Below are 20,338 nucleotides of genomic sequence, written 5' to 3'. Positions count from 1 at the left end.
CATCAGTGGCTTCTTTGAGGACCAGAGATAAGGACTGAGGTTTCTTGGTAATGATATTTCATTTTCTAAAAATAATTATCTTAAGGAACCCATCCTTCTTGCCTTCAGGAAGAATTGGAAAGCTTTTCTACTCTGAAGGTATTTAAAGGTTCAGATGGCTCCCCTTATAGCAAGATTGCTAGATAGCTCGGTGGTTTAGGTCTCTGGCTGTGAGGTTGGGAGTTCAGTTCACCACTGGGCCTTCTTGACAGGGGCTGGACTTGATGACCCATAGGGTCCCTTCCAGCTCTGCAGTTCTATAAAACCACCTCTCTGCCCCACATACATAGACACACCAACTTGTTATTAATAGTTCGTTATAAAGAACATTTCTGGCTGATCTACTGAATAGTGAACCAATGTGCCATGTTGAATCCACAGAAGCAAGGAGCGTCATTGCTGCTACATGTCAAAGAATATATGAGGGGTTAAAATTCAACATGTTCCAAAATATCAGTGTCTGAACACAATCCAAATGAAACAGTTTCAACACACTAGTTTTTCAATGGATGAAAAAATACAGAACATTTCAGTTCAGTTTTGAAGAAAAAGGTGATGCAACGTCTCAGTTCCTGACTGAAAGTTCATTTCCCAGAAGCCTTAACTTTTGGGCCTCCTGGAATTTAGAGCCTGTCCTAGCTCTTTATCTAGACAGGATCCTTTCTACAGGTGATGCGCCCATATCCAGTTGCACTGAGGATACTCCTCATGGGGAGTAGGAAAGGGGTCTTCTGGTAGTGGGCGATTCAATCATCAGGAATGTAGAGTGAGGGTCTATGACAGTTGTGAGGACCACAGGGTGATTTGCCCACCTGGTGCAAAGGTAACAGACATCATGTCTCATCTTGATAGGCTGGTAGAGAGTGCTGGGGACAAGGTAGTAGAGGTGGTGCATGTCAGCACCAACAATGTTGGGAAATGTAGCCGTGAGGTCCTGGAGGCCAAATTTAGGTTGGTAGGGAGGAAGTTCAAAGCCAGGACCTCAAAGGTAGTGTTCTCAGAAGTGCTACCTGTTCCATGTGCAGGGCCAGCTAGGCAGGTAGAGCTCAGGGGTCTCAATGCATGGATGAGATGGTGGTGTCAGGGGGAGTGGTTTAGATTCATTAGGCACTGAATAACGTTTTGGGACAAGCCAGGACTGTACAAGAGGGATGGGCTTCACTTGAACGGACATGGAATCAGACTGCTGGTGTGTAACACTGAAAAGGTGGCAGAGCAGCTTTTAAATTGAATCCCCGGGGAAAGCCGACAGGAGCTGTGGAATGAGGGTGGAGAGGGTAGAGAACCACAAAGTGATGGCAGTGTAGGAATTAGGACTAGTAGCATGATGGGACGTGATAGTTGGTCCACTGGAATGAGAAGCTGTGGGGAAAAAAGAAACAAACAAGCAGCCCTTCATGGGGGACCCCATTCGCAGGTGCTTTTATGCAAATACCTGAAGTGTCAGAGCAAAGATAGGAGAGCTGGAACATATAGTGGCCATAACAGAAACCTGGTGGAATTCGGAGAACAGTCTATAGGAGGGATAGGGAGGGGTGTGTTGGAGGTGGGGTGGCCCCTTCTATGTCAAAGGAGGGGTAGAATCCAGCAGAATGGAGATGGTCTGACTCCATCATAGAATCACTGTGGGTTAAACTACCAGGGCTAAGGAGCGATGTGATAGTGGGGTGTGTGTGTGCTATTGTCCTCCAGATCAAGAACTTGAGGGGGACTTTGAAATGGAGAGATGAATCAGGGAGGTGTCCAAGAGGGACAGGATTGTAATCATGGGGGACTTCAGTTATCCTCACATCGACTGGATAAATGCGTGCTCGGGTCAAGAAAGAGAGACCGGTCTCTTGACATGCTAGAGAAAAGGCACCTGAGGGGAGACATGATTGAGACATATAAAATTATGCAGGGGGTGGATAAAGTGGAGAGGGAAGCTCTTTTCGCTCTCACACAATACCAGTATCAGGGACATCCACTCAGATTGAGTGCTGGGAGAGTGAGAAAAGACAAAATAAAATATTTCTTTACTCAGGATGTCATTAGTCTGTGGAACTCTTATTGTCTCATGCGCTCCCTGAGGCATCTGGTGAGAGACAGGAAGCTGGACTAGATGGGCCCTTGGCTTGATCCAGCAGGGCTCCCCTTATGTTCTTACGTTCTTTTAGAATCAAATGCTTCTTAAAAACACAGGCAGCGTTTCCCCTTTGTACACACTACCACTCTTCTCTGTGCTCCTGAAAATCTCTCCCACCCTCTTTAAATGGATTCATTAAAGAGGCAGGGGAAAAAATGTCAAGGGTGGGAAGCAGGCTCCTGTTCACAGAAGTAAACATGAAGGGAGTTATTAATCACCTTGTCATAGCAACTCTTCCATCCTAGTCAGCAGCAAATGCCACATTTACCTTTTACCGAACACTACAGAAAAGTGTCTAGTTTTATTCCAAATCCCTACTAAAACTGCAGAATTTAATGTCAGGTTATATTTAGTGGCATGCCATTGTTATCTGACATTCTGTCAAGTGATCAATGCTCTGTCAAACAATTACTGCTCAAGGGATAAAGGATGCTGGAGGAAATCTTAGTTTGGTTGATAGTATTTTGCCCTCTGCTTTGCCTCAGTTTCAATGGCTCTGCTCTTCAGAATGCAAACACAAAGAAGGGCAGCCAGCTTCACTGATTAGAAGTGCAACCTCCATCTGCATAAGGCAGATATGACAGCATGTGCTGCACATCAAGCCGTGACTGTTAGAAAACACAGGCTGAGGACGTGGGCTTGTTAAATACTACATTATATAGCCTGAAATTCAGCCACACAGCTCTCATGCACAATGATATTGACAGCACTGCCAAATCAACAGCAATGGTTTCCTTTGGGGACTTCGGGGTACACACAACTTTGTTGCTTTGTATACAAGTTGTGTGCATCCCATAATTGCCTTTAACTAGCATCAATATGTTTTTGTCACTGGTGATTTGCTGCTGGTCATTGTGTCATTGCCATTGTGTCTGCAGAGAGGTGTAACGGGATTTCAGCCTCTATTCTATTCTATTCTATTCTATTCTATTCTATTCTATTCTATTCTATTCTATTCTATTCTATTCTATTCTATTCCAATCTGCCTCCAGGTCCCAAATGAAACATATTTTAAAAGTTAACCTTGAACTGTGCTCAGGAACAGTCTGAGAATGAATGCAGATTACATCAGTGATGGCCCAAGGTCTACCACAACCTGAGATGAGGCAAACTCTGCCACCACTTCTGTTCTGCCTTCTTTCACCAAATGTCATTGCCTTCTGGCTTTGGTCCCCCCCCCCAAGTGTGTTTCAACAGAGGGGAAGAGGGAGGGGGAGGCAGCAATGGCAGCAAGAGGAAAGAGCATGCAAGCAAAGGGGATAACTATGACAGCTAAGTGAGCCCAGGAGATGGGAAAAGAGGGAAAGGAGTAGGATGGAGAAGAGGCAGCAGTTTTATGGCCCCTCAGGGTGTGGTGTCAGTGCAGTTTGGCACTCCTAGCATTCTGCCACTCAAAGCAGATGCCTCATTTTGCTGGCCCTGAATCAAATAGCGGTGGAGGTATTCTGTATATGCCGTGAGCTTCTAACAGCAGTCCTTCTGCAACACTCCATACCAGCTGCAACCCCTGAATATTACTTAAAAGGCACAGATAAAAGAAATATGTAAATTGCTTCTCAGGGAACTGTGAGAAGTGTGGCTTCAGGGAATGAGGCAGAACAAAGGGTCTGGAATTGATCCTCTCCAACTGATATTCCTAGAATTTTGCTGTGGCAGCACATTACACTTGATGCATACCTATATGGCAGAAAATCTTAAGCTTGTTCCTTTTTTGCCAAAACGTCTATCTGTCATGGCTGAGTGGTCTTTGTCATTCTTTAATTTGGAACCCTTAGAACAGACCTGTTCGGATCATCCACACTGCAGAATTTTAGTCATCATGTATGGATGACGTGGTGAATGGGTTTGTGTTTGCCATTCAGAGGCACAGAAACTGTTTCTCAGTTGTCCTTCCCAGAGTGTGTCTTGACATTGTGGTGAAAAAGGGATGAGATCCAAAATTTATTCTGTGTATTCTTTGGTTGGCAGCACAACTGCAGTGCCTCTTTACCATCATGACAGATAAAGAGAGGTAGAACAGGCTGAGAAAGAGACTATCAAAAAGCTGTGCTACAGTTATTGTCTGTATCTTCTATGTAATTAGTCTATCAGATACAGAAATTTAAACACATAATGGTTTCCTGTAGGCAGGGGTCTCAGAAAGGGTGCATTTTATCCCCTTCTCTGTTCAGTCTATAAACAGAACACATTATATGGAAAGCCAAACTAGGTTCAGATGAAAGAAGAGTGAAAATTGGTAGAAACATCAAGAATTCAAGATATGCAGATCACACCATCCTACTATCAGAAAGCTGCAATGACTTGAAACGAGTTTTAGTAAAAGTAAAATAAGAAAATACTAAAGCAGGACTGCAGTTGAACATTAGGAAGGAAAAATCATAAATACAGAAGAACTATAGTACATAACTTTAGCTTAGACAATGAAGAAACTGAAATTGTTTAAGATTTTGTATACCTTGGCTCAATCAATCCAGATGGAGACTGCAGCCAAGAAATTACAAGAAGACTGAGACTAAGAAGGGCAGCAGTGAAGGAACTAGTGGGGAAAAACAGAACAAATGTAAGGATGTGTCATTGGAGGCCAAGACCAAGATCACAGTCTTGTATTTCTGTCCACCATTTATGGGTGTGAAAGCTGGACAATAAAGAAAGCTGACAGGAAAAAATTGATTTATTTGAAATGTGGTGCAGGAAGAGAGCAAGTAAGGCAAGCCCTGTGAGACTGAAATAGTAACAGAGGGATATCTGGCAATAATGGTAATAGTGCCAAGGAAAGATAACCAAATAGCAGAACTTGAACAAAATGCTTTGTTGATGGAAACTGTAAACTGCCTTCATTCCCTTTTGAGGAGAAAGATGGGATATACACATTTTAAATAAATAAATAATGAATGATTGCACTATTCCAAAAATTGAATGGTGATCTAGTAGTACCCTCAAATAATAGCTGCACATGAAGTCTGGCTGTCCTTCACAACTTCTGGGATCTGTGAAACACCAAAATAAAAGGTGTCCTATTTTTTTTTCTTCAAGACTAAATTTGGAACTTGATGATGATCAAGATCTATACAATACCAACTTGAAAGTTTATCATATGGCAACTTTACTCTGCTGTGTAATCCTCTGCACTTAACTACTATTTACACATAAACACACACACACACACACACACACACACACACATTCCGCTCATATACAGAATATTAAATCCAAGGGGAATTTCATATAGCTTTCAACTACCTGGCAAGCTTTTAAGCAGCTGTTTTGTGGCTGCCAATCATTTGTTTCCATTTTGTCAGCTATAAGGGACAATGCTGTGCAGTGTTCCTAGGAATGAGGTTAGAATTGCTGCTTAGAGCTGTGCAGACATCACCAGTTTACCTGCTTAATTGAGACATTTACTCATTCTAGGAGTTTAATGGCAACTTTTCCAGGATCAGTAATTTCTCCGTGTATAGTTAACATCTAAAAGTATACAAATACTGTCTGCTTTGTTTTGTCCTGAATTATTTGTCTTACAAATCACCACAGATTCCCTATGAGCCAATTTGTAGTCCATTTGATCTGATTTATCCCTGAATATTTTGAAGAATATGTCTAAATAGTGCCAAAATATGAAAACAGGCAAAATAAAGGGCTCTGTTCTGGAATGAGGATGTGAAATTTAATGCCATTAACTACTGCTTGGTCTTCAGTGTGCAGTCAATGCTCCCATTTGTTTCCTTTGTTCTTTCTTCCTGCCCACCCCTACTAGGACTTGTGCAATTTATTCCTTGACCAGCTCCTGCCTCTTGTTGACAGTCACCCTGAGTCCCCTGGAGACAGAAAAAGCAGAACTAGGCTTGCTCTTGAAAGCCTGAAGGCTGTGGTATGATGGACACCTGTAGCATGTGTGACTTTAGGGGTCAGTCCCAGGCCACAGGAGAAGAAAGCCTAGGAATGGCACTGAGTGGGAAAGAGGATGCTGCTGGTTTGCTTAATATTTGTTTGTGCTTATTATTTCTTGAAATCAGATTAAGAGCTCCCTTTGGGCCAGGCCTCCCCCAAACAGTAAGAGACAGAAAGTTCTGAATGAGACTTGCCATGGATAACCTGAAGGTTGTGGGGTGGTTGATCCCTATAGCAGTCCCATGCCGCAGGGGAGGGAAGCCTACAGTTGGCACAGAGTGTGTGTGGGGGGGAAGAGTGCTCCTTGCTTGCTTCATTATTTATTTCTTCAGATGAGACTCAGAGTTCCTTAGGCACAAGGCCAAAAAACAAAAACAGGTTAGGGAAAAAGGATGCTTGCTTGTGGGGAGGTTGTGTTGTAAAGCAACATCACAGCAGCAATGCAGAAGCCTTTTAGATGACAGATTTGAAAAGTGTCCCACCCAAGGCCCAAGGAAATAAAGCATAGCACATGAGGGAAAATTTTTTTTTGGGGGGGGAAATACTCCTGCTTAGTAGCTTTGCTGCCCGAGTAGGTAGAGTACCTGGTCACTGCTTTGTGTGTCACATTTGCCATGCACCCTGTCTGGAACACAGTCCTGCACCATAAGCAAAGAAGAAGGCAAAGTGCTGTAAAAATAAAAGCCAGCAGTAGCAGGCATTAAAAAGGATAAAGTACAAAGAAGTGGGAAGAAATATTTGCTCCTATTCCTAGTGTTACTGTGACTTATGCCACTCAAATTCACAAGAGAGACTCAGACATCCATGGCACAAGAACTGAAGCAGACAATCCACTGGCTTCCAAGGTGTAATGCAAAATAAGATCTGCAGCTGCCTAAAGGGAAGAAATAAAAAAAAAAAAAAGATCCACCCTACTGAAATGAGAGCAATTCTGAGATTGGTCAGATAGCAAATAATGGCTTACCTTTTGATCCAGTTGTATCGTGAGTAGGTGGGTGAGTAAGAATAAAATGTTTCATTGTTCCTTTTTTGGGTCCAAAATTTGTGTCACACAAAGAGCTAGTACTGAGGGGCACAGATTTTACAAAATAATAGTAGGTGTGAGCAGTAGGTGAAATGGGTTCTTTGCATTGCAAAGACATCATTGGATATGACTCTGTACCTTAGTAGAATTTGCCAACATTTTAGCTTGATGCATGATCTTTAGCAGAACTGCGCAGAGCTCATTAAACACAACAAAATAGACATCTGGATTTGTCACATAGCATGAAAAGTATAGGCAGCACTTCAGAATGAATTGGCCCTGAGGGAGAGGTAGCAAGGAGAAGAGAAGTGCAGAGGAAGAAGTACATGGAAGGAATAAAAAATATATGCTAGAAACAAATATATTGTATATTGAATAGCATAAAAGGAAATTAATGACAAAGCAATAAATAATAAATGCTATTTGACATACACACTCTTTCTTAAATAACTAGATTGATCAACTGTTCATCTCCTGATCCAGATTCCACATACCAGTCATGATTTTTTGAATTCTTCCACAGCTTGTGGACCAGGTTTTCTTTAGGAATACCTTGTGTCTTATTTTCCCTCAGGCACTCTAAGATTTATAAGATCAGAGGTGGCCAAAGTCTGGCTCCAGAATTCCTTGCAACCCCCAAGTCATTTTCCCTGGGAGGGAATATATCTTGATCATGAAGGAGGTTTTCGCAGAGTGAGGCTCATCCATCGCACTCTGGATGTGCTGATCCCTGTGCTTTCCCCAAACGTGGGAAACTGGACTGCATAATTTGTGGTGGTTTTTTAAAATTCTATTTTTTCTGCAAGCAGGATCTGAAGGCCTTAGGAATAGACCTCAACAGATGGGAAACCCTGACATCCGAGCGTTCAGCCTGGAGGCAGGCAGTACATCATGGCCTCTCTCAATTTGAAGAGAACCTCGCCCAGCAGGCTGAGGCAAAGAGGCAGTCACGAAAGCAGCAAAATCAGAGAGCTAGACGGGGTACAGATTGTATTTGTCCTAAGTGTGGAAGGGATTGTCACTCTTGAATTGGCCTTCTCAGCCACACTAGATGCTGTTCCAAGTCCTTCATACAGAGCACGTTACCATAGTCTTTCGAGACTGAAGGATGCCCAACTATGGATTTTTTCATAATGATCCAAAGCATTCCCTATCGGGGAATGATGAACATTTTTTTAATATGTTGGGGTTTAAGCTTCAATGAAGTCTGCTGAGCTGGGTGGCAGTAATTTCCAGTAATGAAAAAACATTTGTATGTTGCATGTTCCTACTGTCTTTCTACTGAATTATTTTGTATCATATCTCCTCCCTATACTGCACTATCTATAAGCACTAATGGTGGTCTTATTTATTGTGACCGTTTTTAAATTGTCCTTAATAAATGGAAAGCTTTGTTAAACCTCCAAGTCATTCTCCACAGCCCCTGGAAGTCCCACCTTCCAGTTGTTGCTGAAAAAAGTTGCAAAAAATAGCGTCATTTCACACCTCTAGGAGTTTACCATAGGAGAAAAGCCTTCTATCACCCGATGCAGGGCTTTTTAAGGTAATGGAGTGTCATCTCGGTTTCACTCACCTTGACTTCAAAGTGATAAAGAGTTAATAGTGCAGCTATTTCTTGGAATGGCAATGAGGCTGTTTCAGGTAGTTTGAATACAGTGGAGGTGTTTGTGCAGACTGAAGATAAGGAAATGCCACTACTCAGGAGAAGAGGTATTGACCAGCACAATCACAGCTGGATCACTCACATTGAAAGGGTGAGGCACATATTAAGGCTGGGCTGCTGGGAGTGTTTCTCAGGTCAAGTGATGTGTCAAAGATTAGTTTTCAAGCAATATATGGTTTTAAGTGTTCTTTGGAGGTGCTAATGAACCACTTGTATCATGCTAATGCAGCTGTATTTTAACAGAGTTAGAAATGCTACATATAGAGTGTATGTGTGTGAATTAGAAACATACTCTGTAAATCATCATCATCATCATGACGATATAATAAAATAAATATCAAGTGATGGAAATTATAAATACCTTGGAATACTAGAAGCAGACAACATCCTGCACACAAAGGGTAAAGATCTGACAGAAAAGGAATACATAAAAAGACTGTGGAAAATCTTAAAATCAGAGCCATAAACACATGGGCCGTTCCAGTATTTAGATACCCAGCTGGAGTAATAGATTGGACTCAAAATGAATGAGAAGAATTGGATTGAAAAACAGAAAAACTAATGAACATGCATCACTTTACGTCCAAAAAGTGATGTGGACGGATTATAGTTACCTTGAAAAATTGGAGGCCGTGGGTTATTGCAGGTACAACAGATACTAGAGGAGGAAAAATAAGCCTAAATGATAATATTAATACAAGTAGAGAAAGATTACTTAAGGCAGTGAAAATAGAGACTATTTGGAAAACAACAGAAGCAAACACCTAGAATAAGAAACAATCATTTGAGAATAAATTAAACAGCTGGAAAAATAAGCCACTACACAAACAACATCTGAGAAATGCTGACAATAATTCAACATGGGCATGGCCATTAAGAAAGAAACCAAAGGCTTGATTTTTGCTGTATAAGAATAAGCACTCCAAACTAATGTTATGAAACCTAAGATTTAAGAAATTAGTGCTAACAGCAAATGTTGACTCAGCCTCCAAAAACCCACAAAAACAACAGGTAGAGAAGGTGTCAGAAAATGAAGACATCAAGATCTTGTGGAATTTCCAGATCCAGAATGATAGACATCTAGAACGTAATACACCAGACATAATAGTAATAGAAGAAATGTCTGGATCATGGGCATTGCAGTTCCAGGAGATGCTCGAGTTGGAAATAAAGAATTGGAAAAACTAACAAAATACAGACACCTGGCAATCGAAACATCTTGCTTGTGGATGAAACATACTTCATTGGTCTCCAAAGTCATCAGGGCTTTGGGAACAATATCAAGAAATTTTACACAGGATTATAAGCAGTTGCAGATCTTAGAAATAACACCAGCAGAACTACAAAAATGACAATATTAGGAACAGCGCACATACTTGATGAATACTGATATTTGACAGATACTTAGGTTTTTGGTTAAAACTTTTATCTGTTGTATCATAGCAATGTTTTTATAATTTTGATTGACTGTGCCTGATATTTTTTACAACATGCCATAGATCAACCCTGACTTACAGTAACTCTTTCTAGGATTTTCCAGGTAGAGAATAGTCAGAAGTGGTTTACCATCCCCTTCTTCCCCGGTAGCTTGCCCAAGACCACACAGAGGCTGTCTTTTCTCACAGGAGGTACAGTGAGGAATCAAACTCCCAACCTCTGGCTCTACAGAGCTATCCAGCCAGCTATTATGTATACATCCTCTTTTGATTTGTAAGCCATCCTGTTATAAATGTACTGATGACAGTACAGAGGGCTTAGTGATCTTCTCCACACCCATACACAAATAATTGTGCAACAAAAACTGCAAAAAGGAACACTTATGCAGGCAGAAGAGCTTTGACATAAGGAATATACAGTATTATGTAAAAATAGCTTTATTTTTCTTTTGCACAGGATGTTTGTGTAAGGAACATAGCTAGCATTCACATGGAGCAACTTTAGTGGGCAACTGAACCAACACTTTGAGCTATCTTGATATGGCCTTAATGCCAGACTTTGCATAAAGGAGCAGACATTTGGACATAAAGTTTGTAGTTTCATTTGCCATGTGCAGGTTTTTTAAAATAGAGGAAGAATAAGAGAGCAAATAGAAATGGTTGAGGTGTTATTTATAAATTGAGGGCAAATATTTCTTTTTGCAGAGCAAGGAGGCAGTCACAAAGAGTGGGGGACTGCGAAGTTGCTGAAATTCTGTATTATGTAGAAATGTGAACAAAGATATTCCCTTCTCCCTCTCTACTAATGGCAGAATGTTGGGTCATCCAATTATACCGAATGGTAGTTAATTTTGGACTGTCCATATGTGTATCTTCTCATATGATACATTTTATGTTTGCTGACCTAAGGTGCAGCAATCAAAAATGGATTAGAAGCATTGATGTACTATTGGACTGTTGCTGGTCATGGGGAGCGAGGGAAGGCTGCCTCAATATGTTATAGTGCATCCCCTACCTGTAACAGGAGTGTTCTGAATCTAGCAGTAATAATTAGGACTATTTGTGTGCAGTATCAAGGAGAGGGATACTTATTTTCCTATCCCTATTCTTCTAAAGTATCTGGCCCCTTGGGCTATACAGCACTGAAGATGTGATGATGTTAGTGATGGTGATGACACCTCCAGTTCTAGAAAGCCAAATGACTGTTGTCTTGTATACCTCCTAGAAGCATCTGAAGTCCACTGGATTTAAAACTAGGAGTCCATCATCCTTGATCATTGTCCATGCTGACTGCAACTGGTAGGAGTTTGTGTCCAACTATTACTTGAGAGCCTCTCTATCCCTACTTGTTAGTGTTATTAACATACATTACTGGAGGTTGGACCTGGGTCCTTCTGTATGTAAATACCAATGAGTTATATTTCCTTGTCTATATTTCAATGATTTTGATGAAATATTTGAAAGAAATTAGTCAGATAGGAAATAGGTTTTTCTTGAGTAGAGAGTGGTGGTAGGAAAGAAAGCTGTATTATACTTTCAAAGCTTTTCTCTGTGGACAAAATTCTACACAGGCAATCCTGCATCACAAAGATTAGATAGTCACTTTATTCAGATATCATTGCATACTTGAAACCTCTAATTTGAAACACATGCTTAAAGCTAGGAATGGAGAGCTAGCCTCTGCTACTCATTAATTTAAACTAGCATGAATAAAAAAATTAAAATGAACCTTGCCACTGAAAATACTGGAGATGTTAACAGGCCACATGAAGACCACATATTAGAATGTGGGAGAGGATGATTGCCTTCTATTATGTAACTGTACAAATAGGATTCAGAATGATTGTACACTTATTTATGGAGTCTGGTGTTTGCAGAATGCTGAAGCTGAGCTAGTTCCAACTGTGATTATAAACCACCAACCACACTGTATGTTTGGTTGACTTTCAGAGAGAGAAGAGTGTGGTGATAAGGGAGCAGCATCATTTATTTCCAACTCACCTTGAAAAGCTTATGCCCTTTGTAAATTCATACGTTAATCTTCCAGCAGAGAGAAAGCATTAAGCATCATTCCAGAATGTACCTGAAGTGCCTCTCAGTCCTTTCAGCACTTTGGACAGCACCAACTCACCAACCTTTAGCACACACTATAACCTATGCAATGGTTCTCAAACGGGGGTTCCCAGATGCTCTTGGACTGCAATTCTCAGAAATCCTGGCAAGCACAGCAAGTGATGAAGGCTTCTGGGAATTGCAGCTGAAGAATATCTGAGGACCCCAGTTTGAGAACCACTGACCTACAGTATGTATGAGAGTTACTACCATCAAATAAGCTATAATCCACAAGTTCTTTGCTGGATCTGAACTATCAGATTTTATTGACTTATTGGTAGACTTCTGGCCCCCAGGTTATGTGTTTAGAAGCACATTCAAAAACCTGACCTTTTTTGTTTGACATATGCATCAAAACATTATCAAAGGTATTTTGGCCCACTAAAGAATCCGTAGGTATTGTTATTGTGTGATTAAGAAACCCAGCTATATGGCCTAATTTATAAATGGGATTGTGATTTGAAGACCAAAAGGTAACAGAAAAGTAGTGAAAGGGGATCATATTACCAAATGGGAAATAAATGGGGGGGGCAGCAGAATCGCAGAGTGCAATCCTGAGTCAGTAATCTGGTGAAGTATTATTGGAGCCTCAGCACAATGAGCATTTGGGCAGAATTCTGCCATATACCAAGTCTCGAAAAAATATTGCTATAGGTTTACTACAACAGCCACAAGCCACTGGACAGTGGTTATGCCTTTCCTGAACAGTAAAGACTGAGCACAAAAGACATAACCACTGATAGGCTTCTTGTTTAAAATAAACAGTAATTCAGTGTAATCATTGCAGTTGATTGGAACACATTCTACAGAGACAGAATATTTAAGGTTTCCATAGTAACCACTTCCACTAAACAGAGCACCATGTCAATTAATCTTAGCCTGAGACAAGCTGGGCATTCACATTACTCTTTTGTCCCTTATTGTAACTGCATTTTGGGGAGGTCAACTGTACGTATGCAAGACTTTCAATATTGCTACCCCCCCCCACATTTAATACTATTTGCAAGAAATATGTACAAAGTATTAGCAATGCCAGTTCTAGACATTATCTAGGGAGTCCGTTAGTCTTATATTTCCTATGACACCTCCCTTCTGAGATGCAGAGGATATAGACTTAACGCAGCCTGATAGGCAACATGGTTGATTTTGATCCCTGTTTGACACAACTATTCTGTGGTGCTTGTTGAATCCACAGAGCTTTCACATTACAACTTTTAGCATTTGGGTTGGCTTCCCTTGATAGGTAAGGAGGAACCGAAACAAAACTTACATGTGAAGTATAATTCAATTAGATTTAGGTTTTGTGTATAGTCTCTTACTTCATGTCAACTCTCTAGATTCTCAGTTGTCTTTGTTTCTAGTTCTTTTCTTGCCACTGTGATAAGGCATTTTATCGTAGTCATCTAGAGTTTGCGAAAGACATGTTTAAAATCCTACTTGACCAAATTGATCTTAAATCAGTCACTGTTTTTCAGTCTAACCCAGCTCACACGGTGTGAAAATAAGATGGGGGTGTGTGAGTTACTCATATACATGGCCTTTAGCTGCTTCTTTAAGGGGGAGGACAACAAGTACCCCCCCCCATTTGTTTCTCCTTCTGTGCATGTATTTTGCAGTGAAGCAAAATGTTAGCTTTCGGTTTGTTCACAGACATACTGCATTACAGTTGCTCCTTCCAGGAGGTCCTGCTTTAAATGGAAAAGTCAGCATTGTAACAATACTTCGATTTTACATAGTACTTTGGAAATGTCAGAACATTTCATAAGCATAATGGGAGCTGTCCTAATAACCCTGTGAATATTTAGTGGCCTCTCCATGTTGAAGATTGTGGGCTGAAGCTATAAGATAGGAGCATGTTTCAAGGCATCTAGCACTTGGCTGATGTGAGCTCTGAATCAAGCACTTCCTAGTTAATTTCCCACAATCTCAGTTGTTACACTAAAACACAATTAAATCTAGCACAAAGGTTTTTTTCTGGTGCCTTCCCAATATTTCCAAACAGTCCTCTTCTCTTCCTGGTTTGGATCTCTGTGCAGTAAAAGGTAACATAGATGGCAATGCTCAGTCCACAGCAACAGAATTTTTAGGAGCATAATGCAGAGTCACAGGACCACCTGCTGTTAAATGACTGCTGCCCAGTTTGGCACATAGACAGGCCAGGCACCACAACTGTATCAATATGATCCAGTACCATGCTTCTCTGTGTTTCTGCCCTAGCAGAACAACAGGGTCTGCCGTGCCCCCCCTTCTTATCCTAGTGTAGATGATTTATATGACTGCACAGAGTTTCATTTTTTTTAACAACAATCCCTCATTTCTGGAACTTCAATAAATCATAAAAATGTGATCAAAGACCTATCACTATCTGTAGTTGGTTCTGGCTGGGATGTAGGCAGAGGTCAAGGACGGAATGTGAGCCACATTCAGGGACAGTACTCTGAAATTCATATGTGTGCAGGGTCACATAAACAAATTACTATCACGTTGAAAAAAAAATGGATAGCTCTTCTGTCTTCACAGTTCCCTTGTAACAGTCTTAAATAAGACTAAAGGCATCTAGTCAGCAGCAGTTTCATGTGTTGATGACTCGCAGCCAAGTTATTATATTGAAATGTTCCCACTCAGTCTCTTGTCTTGTGCCAGTTTCATTTTGACCCCACCTCATTGTTCCCTGAAGAAAATGGCTTTTTGTACTTGACTACCCAGAAGTAAAATTACCTGTTTAGGAGGGTTGGAGAGGGTATTAAAAGTCACATATAACCTTAAATGCAGCCAATTTCTTCTGATCACCATACAGCACCCTAGCAAAATAACTGCCCTTATCCAGATCCCTGGTTGGACTTCGGCCTGCAAATTCTAAGCTTACTGACCAGTGTGGTGGCATGTTGTTATTACTTCTGTATCACGCTTAAGATTATGAATGTTTGCTAACAAGGATTGGACTTGTTTGGTCAGCCCCCTTTTATTAAAAGCAAGAAATGGTTAATAATGTGGTCATTTGTTTTCCTTTGATCTCGTGGAGGAAAGCAGCAGCTGTGAAAGTTCCTTGGTGGCACACACCATACCTCTATGAAATTTCATTTCATTTTTAAAAGACGGGGACTCAAAAACAGCTGTAGCTACCCAAGGATGAAGACAACTGGACAACATTTCACTGCTTTCCCTTCTCCATTATTGGATGGAGTGACCAGACACTCTCCCATGCACGAAGTTGCTCTGGAAGTGTGGAGAAGAGAGTTTCAATCTCTCTCTCTTGCTCACTTTTGTGCTTCCCTTCCTGGATTCTCCAAATATTTAGTAATAGTGAATTCCACTGACAAGGGGTTGTTCTGCCATTTACATTTTATTAACCATTTATTTCATTAATTGTTTTACTCTCACATTACAATCTTGTGGTGGTTTATTATCAAACATATGCATTTCTTCTTTTAATTTTTTTGGGAAAAATAAATAGAGATAAGTGACTGTGTACATAGGATGCTTAATGGAGTCTCGGTTAAACTTCATGATTGGATCCCCACATGAGAGCTGTGAAAAAGCGCACACACCCTGCACACCTGGATGAAAGCTGGCTGATACTATTAGTTAAAAAAAGGAAAGGGAATACCACAGCCATAGTCCTGACTATGGAAGTTGAAAGGAAGCACAAGGGATCTTGTTCTTAAAACAAACGTGTTGGATGTGAGTTACAAAAAATAATAATTCTCATTTGTTTTTAATTGTGGAAGTTAAGTCAGTTATACATGGATCCCAGACTCTAGCTTGACATTTGTTAGCAAAATCTACTCATAACTATCTGTCCTTCCCTGAGTTCATTGCCACTTGCAGAGGGACAGGCATGGCAATGGGGGCCAAGGCTGCCTATTCCAGCACACCTGACGCTGGGATCAGTAAACTGTAATCAAGTCACCTCTTGACTATTTCCATCACTTAATTTTGGTGCTCTGCAATGCAGGTTCCTAGCTACATGAGCAATCCTTCTTGCACCTTACATGGTGGCTGTCAGCCTGCAAAGATATACCCAGAACAGGCTTCATAGTAGTCAGGAGATGAATTCCTCAAGAAAGGCAAAACTGACTTCCATAATGCAAGATGGTTCTCTACTCTTAGTGCTAGCACAATCAGCAACATTATTGGCGAGACTTCATTTCCACGCCTCTCCACAGCTTTGTGGACCACTGATAGTGGAACCTGTGCCTTGCTGCACCTGCCTGGCACAATGCCCTGCCCTGCCTTCTTGTCTTTGTCCCCTCAGCTGCCTAACCTGTTCTGTAGCTGTGGGTTACTTCCCCTAGGTTCTGAAGGCATTGCAGTCTTCACTGTACAGGAGACAGACAGCATGTGAGAGAGCAACAGCATTATCTAAAGAGTAGGAGTAGCAGCAGTTCTCTTGCAGTTTAGCACATGCATGCAAATATATACAGGGGCCCATGTATGTACAGCTGTCCCTGTGCTCAGCCTGTGTGTAGGTGTCCAAAGGAGGGTGGGGAAGGACTCCTGCACAGGCCAGATGTGTGCTGCAAGTATCTGCATCCATTACCAAGCTGAATAATAGCACTTCTGCAAAAGGAGAGCATGGGGTGTGGGAGCATTTAAGGCAGTGGTACAATGATAAGCAAACTCCTTACTGTCTACGTGGAGGTAGCAGGCCATATGTTGTGCTTATGGGGTTCTGCTGCAAGCAAAAGGTGGAGAGGATGACTGGAGCAATTTAAGGATGGAATGGACACAAGAGGGGAAAGTCTCCTGTCCTGTCACATGTTCTGATGCAGCTATGTATCACTCCAGTTTCCCAACGGACACCAAGGAACTGCGGTAGTTTCCTGTCTGCCCCTCCATAGTGGCAGCCAATTCCGTAGTAGTTTCTGCAGCACTGAGACCCTCTATTCCTTAGAACTCCCATGAATTTCTTTTCTCTATTTCCAGTGGAACAGTGCATGCTCGAAAAGGTGGTCAGTGGCATATAGAGTAGAAACATACACACAGACTATCCAAGACCGGGCAGCCTGCTAGCATATGACTGCTGGGGCCAACACTTGGCACAAATGGGTAGCAGCCACAGACGTTCTAGGTAGAATATGTGGAACAGTAGATAAGTTCTGAATTCATTCCTGATTTAAAGGAAACCTCACCCCTTCTTCCAAGAAGAAAATTTGTCTCATTAGTTCACAGGAGCCATATTGTGAAGCAACCAGAGAAGCAGTCACAGATCATGGTGGCAGAACCCACAGTAAATATAAATGCTCCTTTTTGGTAGCTCTTGGAGGCTATGGCTATGAAGAAAAGCAAGAGGCAGCTCCTCTCCCTCCCCGTTGACTCAAAACCATCAGTAGCTAAATCAGGAGACAAAAATGTTCAAGTTACAGGGGTTGCACAGCAGCAGCAGCAGCAGCCAACAACACTAAACATTCAAGTCGATAGTTTCACTATGTACATCATGAGGGAGACATGGTCCCGCCTGCCAGAAGATGTCCTGCTCTGACAAAGCAGTCACACAGTGTTATCTGATGCGCTTCTCCACTGAGTATACTGAGATGTAGTAGTCATTGCTTCCGACTGCCAGGTGAGGCTGTGAGAAGAGGAGAAAGAAAGAGAGAAATGAAAGCCAATGTAATAAGAGCTTACACATAAAGGTCTAAGAATCCTCATTTGCCTTTCCTGCCTGTGAGAATTTCTCCTCACTGTTAACCGTGTCCCATTGCAAGGGGGAAGGGAGGAGGTCATGGCTGTGACAGTACACCTGGTTTTTTAAGTTATGCAACTGTCTTTTAATTCTAATATTAATAGCAGAGGCAAGCCTGGTTCTTCCTGCTCAGTTTGAAGCACTGCAATCACAGTGAGCAGCTTACAAAATAGAATCAGACAAAACTGCACATATAAGTAGCAGGACTTAGTTGTAACTCTATAGAAATAGCTTCTAGCACCCCAAACAGTACACAGTGCAATTATGAGTATCTTACCTGTCTCTCTTTCAAAACAAATGCATGATCTATACATTATTGTAAGCTACAGAAAAAAAACCCTCTTGTGTGAAGTAACTGCATTTTTCACCCAGTTCATATGATTTCAACCCACAGACACTGTCAAAAGAATTGTGAAATGTTTGATTATAGAATACAGTAATCTATAGATCAGGTCACTGAAGAGGATTGTCAGATATTTCTAATGACTGAGATAAAACTTTTGCAGTCCTTTCTGGTACTTCATTAAACAATTTTATATTTACTTTACCCCACCATCTATAATGATAGTCAACTCTATCATGCCTTCAGCAGTACTGGTAGACTCCCCCCCCCCCAAGAATACCACAAATTCCACATCTCTTTATTCTCTGGACTTACAATGCACTTTTAAACACAACCACAATTTCATTGTCACTTTGCCTTATACATTGTCAAGTATCCTCAACCAACCTGCATCCTAAATTAGATGGGTCCCTGGGTTTGATCAAGTTAGGCAGTCGTTTGTATTTTCAGTCTGAGAGTTAGTGCAAAATTATAAATTATGCCGATCTTTTCAAAGCAAACAAAAGAAACACATTACAAATTTCAAGTAATTTTTATTTTAAAAAGAATGCAAATATTCGGCCAAATCCTGTTGCCTACTTACATCTGCAGAAGATAAATGATGCAACTTGCAGTGCATTTTCACAGGTAATTAATGAGTTCCTCTTTGGATTTTGGGGCTTGAGTGAAGCAGTGGGTGCATGCACACCCCAAAATCTATTTAAGGATTCAGTAATTGTCCTGCAGTTTACTCAGTAAGCAACAGGATTTGGGCTATAAGCAAACTGAGCTTATTTAACAGATCAATGCATTTACTTCATTTGAACTTTCTGGCTTCTGAAATTTATGTGGAAACACAGAAGTGTGGGACAGAGGAATAAGGGCCTTACTTCTCATTGTAATGCCCCTAGCTTGTTCTTTATCTAACAATAGAAAGGTTCTTTAGCTGAGAAAAGAGACTGACCCAGTGTGGATGGAAGGCCAGGCAGCTGATGGCACCCACTCTCTGGCCCATGAATCCATCATAATACTTGATATTGTTGATTAGTTCACCATTTCCATTGTAGATTGCAGTGAACTGATTCATGGAGCCACTGCAAGAGAAAAGACAAAATTCAGCAGACAGATAATATTAAACAGCACTAGCTAAGACCCAAAGGCAGAAGTTTTCTATCCTCTGCAGATCAAGTATGGAAGTAAGTCTAATTTTTCACACGGCAGAAGTAACAGTTTTTACACACACACACCTTGGAACACTCACTATAGGTTTGTGGCAAAATATTTACATGCTTACTTTAGGGAGAGGAAGGAAGTCAAAAGCATGGGCAGCAAGAATATACATATGGGATGACCATGACTGAGAACTCCAAGTGCAAAACTGGAGAAGTGGGACACTTGCTACTTTCAGGAAGGAAAATGCATCTTGATACCATAATCCACAATATGTCCCAGGTCCAAGGTGCTGTGAATTTAAGAAAACATGCAACAACAAAAATATCTTGACTATGAATGGGGAAAGAAGCTATATTGCTTCTGCCAAAGAAAAGAAAATAATATTTGTAAGGTTGGGTGCTTTTCCCTGTGCTTTATTAAAGGACAGGGTGTTGCTGGGTAGAGTTTTTGTTGAACTTACCAGGCAAACAGATTGGCTTGTGGGTGAATGTCTAGAGCTGTCAATCCTTTGACTATCTGAAGGACCTTCACGGACTCTGGCATTCTTGGGTCAAAGAAACGGACATCCCCGTTTACACTGCAAACAAATAAAACACTAGGCTATTAACCTCTAATGCCAACACGGAGAGTAGGTTCTACTTATTCCAAGACCTGGCCATAATTAGGACACCGCTATGTCAACACTCAATTTACCTCTGATTCCCCTTTGCTATAAGCAGCATTTTAATATTTGCTAAGCACTCCTATCTATTACAGGCTGTAACACCAAGGCTCTGGGTGCTGCAGAAACAAATATGGGCTTGTTTTTGGTATGTTTCCACTTATGTATAATTCTATACATAAGGAATTAATGCATATAAATCAATTCATTTC

General features: G+C 41.1%; 1 protein-coding gene, 1 long non-coding RNA gene and 1 other non-coding gene across 5 annotated transcripts in view; 2 read left to right on the top strand and 1 right to left on the bottom strand.

Moving 5' to 3' along the window:
- LOC110090085 (uncharacterized) overlaps positions 1-12,235 on the top strand; it is a 28,601-nt gene extending 16,366 nt beyond the window's left edge. For both annotated transcript variants that reach the window (XR_012083859.2, XR_002302328.3), the window contains exons 4-5: positions 11,401-11,474; positions 12,126-12,235. This is a non-coding gene — a long non-coding RNA (uncharacterized LOC110090085). The remainder of the gene's footprint in view (positions 1-11,400; positions 11,475-12,125) is intronic.
- Positions 7,719-7,876, top strand: LOC140705223 (U1 spliceosomal RNA). The gene has a single exon (XR_012084679.2). It is a non-coding gene; the product is annotated as a U1 spliceosomal RNA (small nuclear RNA).
- Positions 12,236-15,611: 3,376 nt separating the features above from the next.
- RPTOR (regulatory associated protein of MTOR complex 1) overlaps positions 15,612-20,338 on the bottom strand; it is a 459,589-nt gene continuing 454,862 nt past the window's right edge. For both annotated transcript variants that reach the window (XM_020813521.3, XM_020813530.3), the window contains 3 exons: positions 19,926-20,042; positions 19,257-19,386; positions 15,612-17,856 (listed from right to left, as the gene is read on the bottom strand). In XM_020813521.3, the coding sequence (XP_020669180.1) occupies positions 17,788-17,856; positions 19,257-19,386; positions 19,926-20,042 (316 nt within the window). In that variant the 3' untranslated portion in view covers positions 15,612-17,787. The remainder of the gene's footprint in view (positions 17,857-19,256; positions 19,387-19,925; positions 20,043-20,338) is intronic.

Source organism: Pogona vitticeps, chromosome 2, assembly GCF_051106095.1.
Source record: "Pogona vitticeps strain Pit_001003342236 chromosome 2, PviZW2.1, whole genome shotgun sequence".
NCBI lineage: Eukaryota > Metazoa > Chordata > Lepidosauria > Squamata > Agamidae > Pogona > Pogona vitticeps.
The sequence above is the reverse complement of the archived record's forward strand: the minus strand, read 5'-3'. Positions and strand labels throughout refer to the sequence as shown.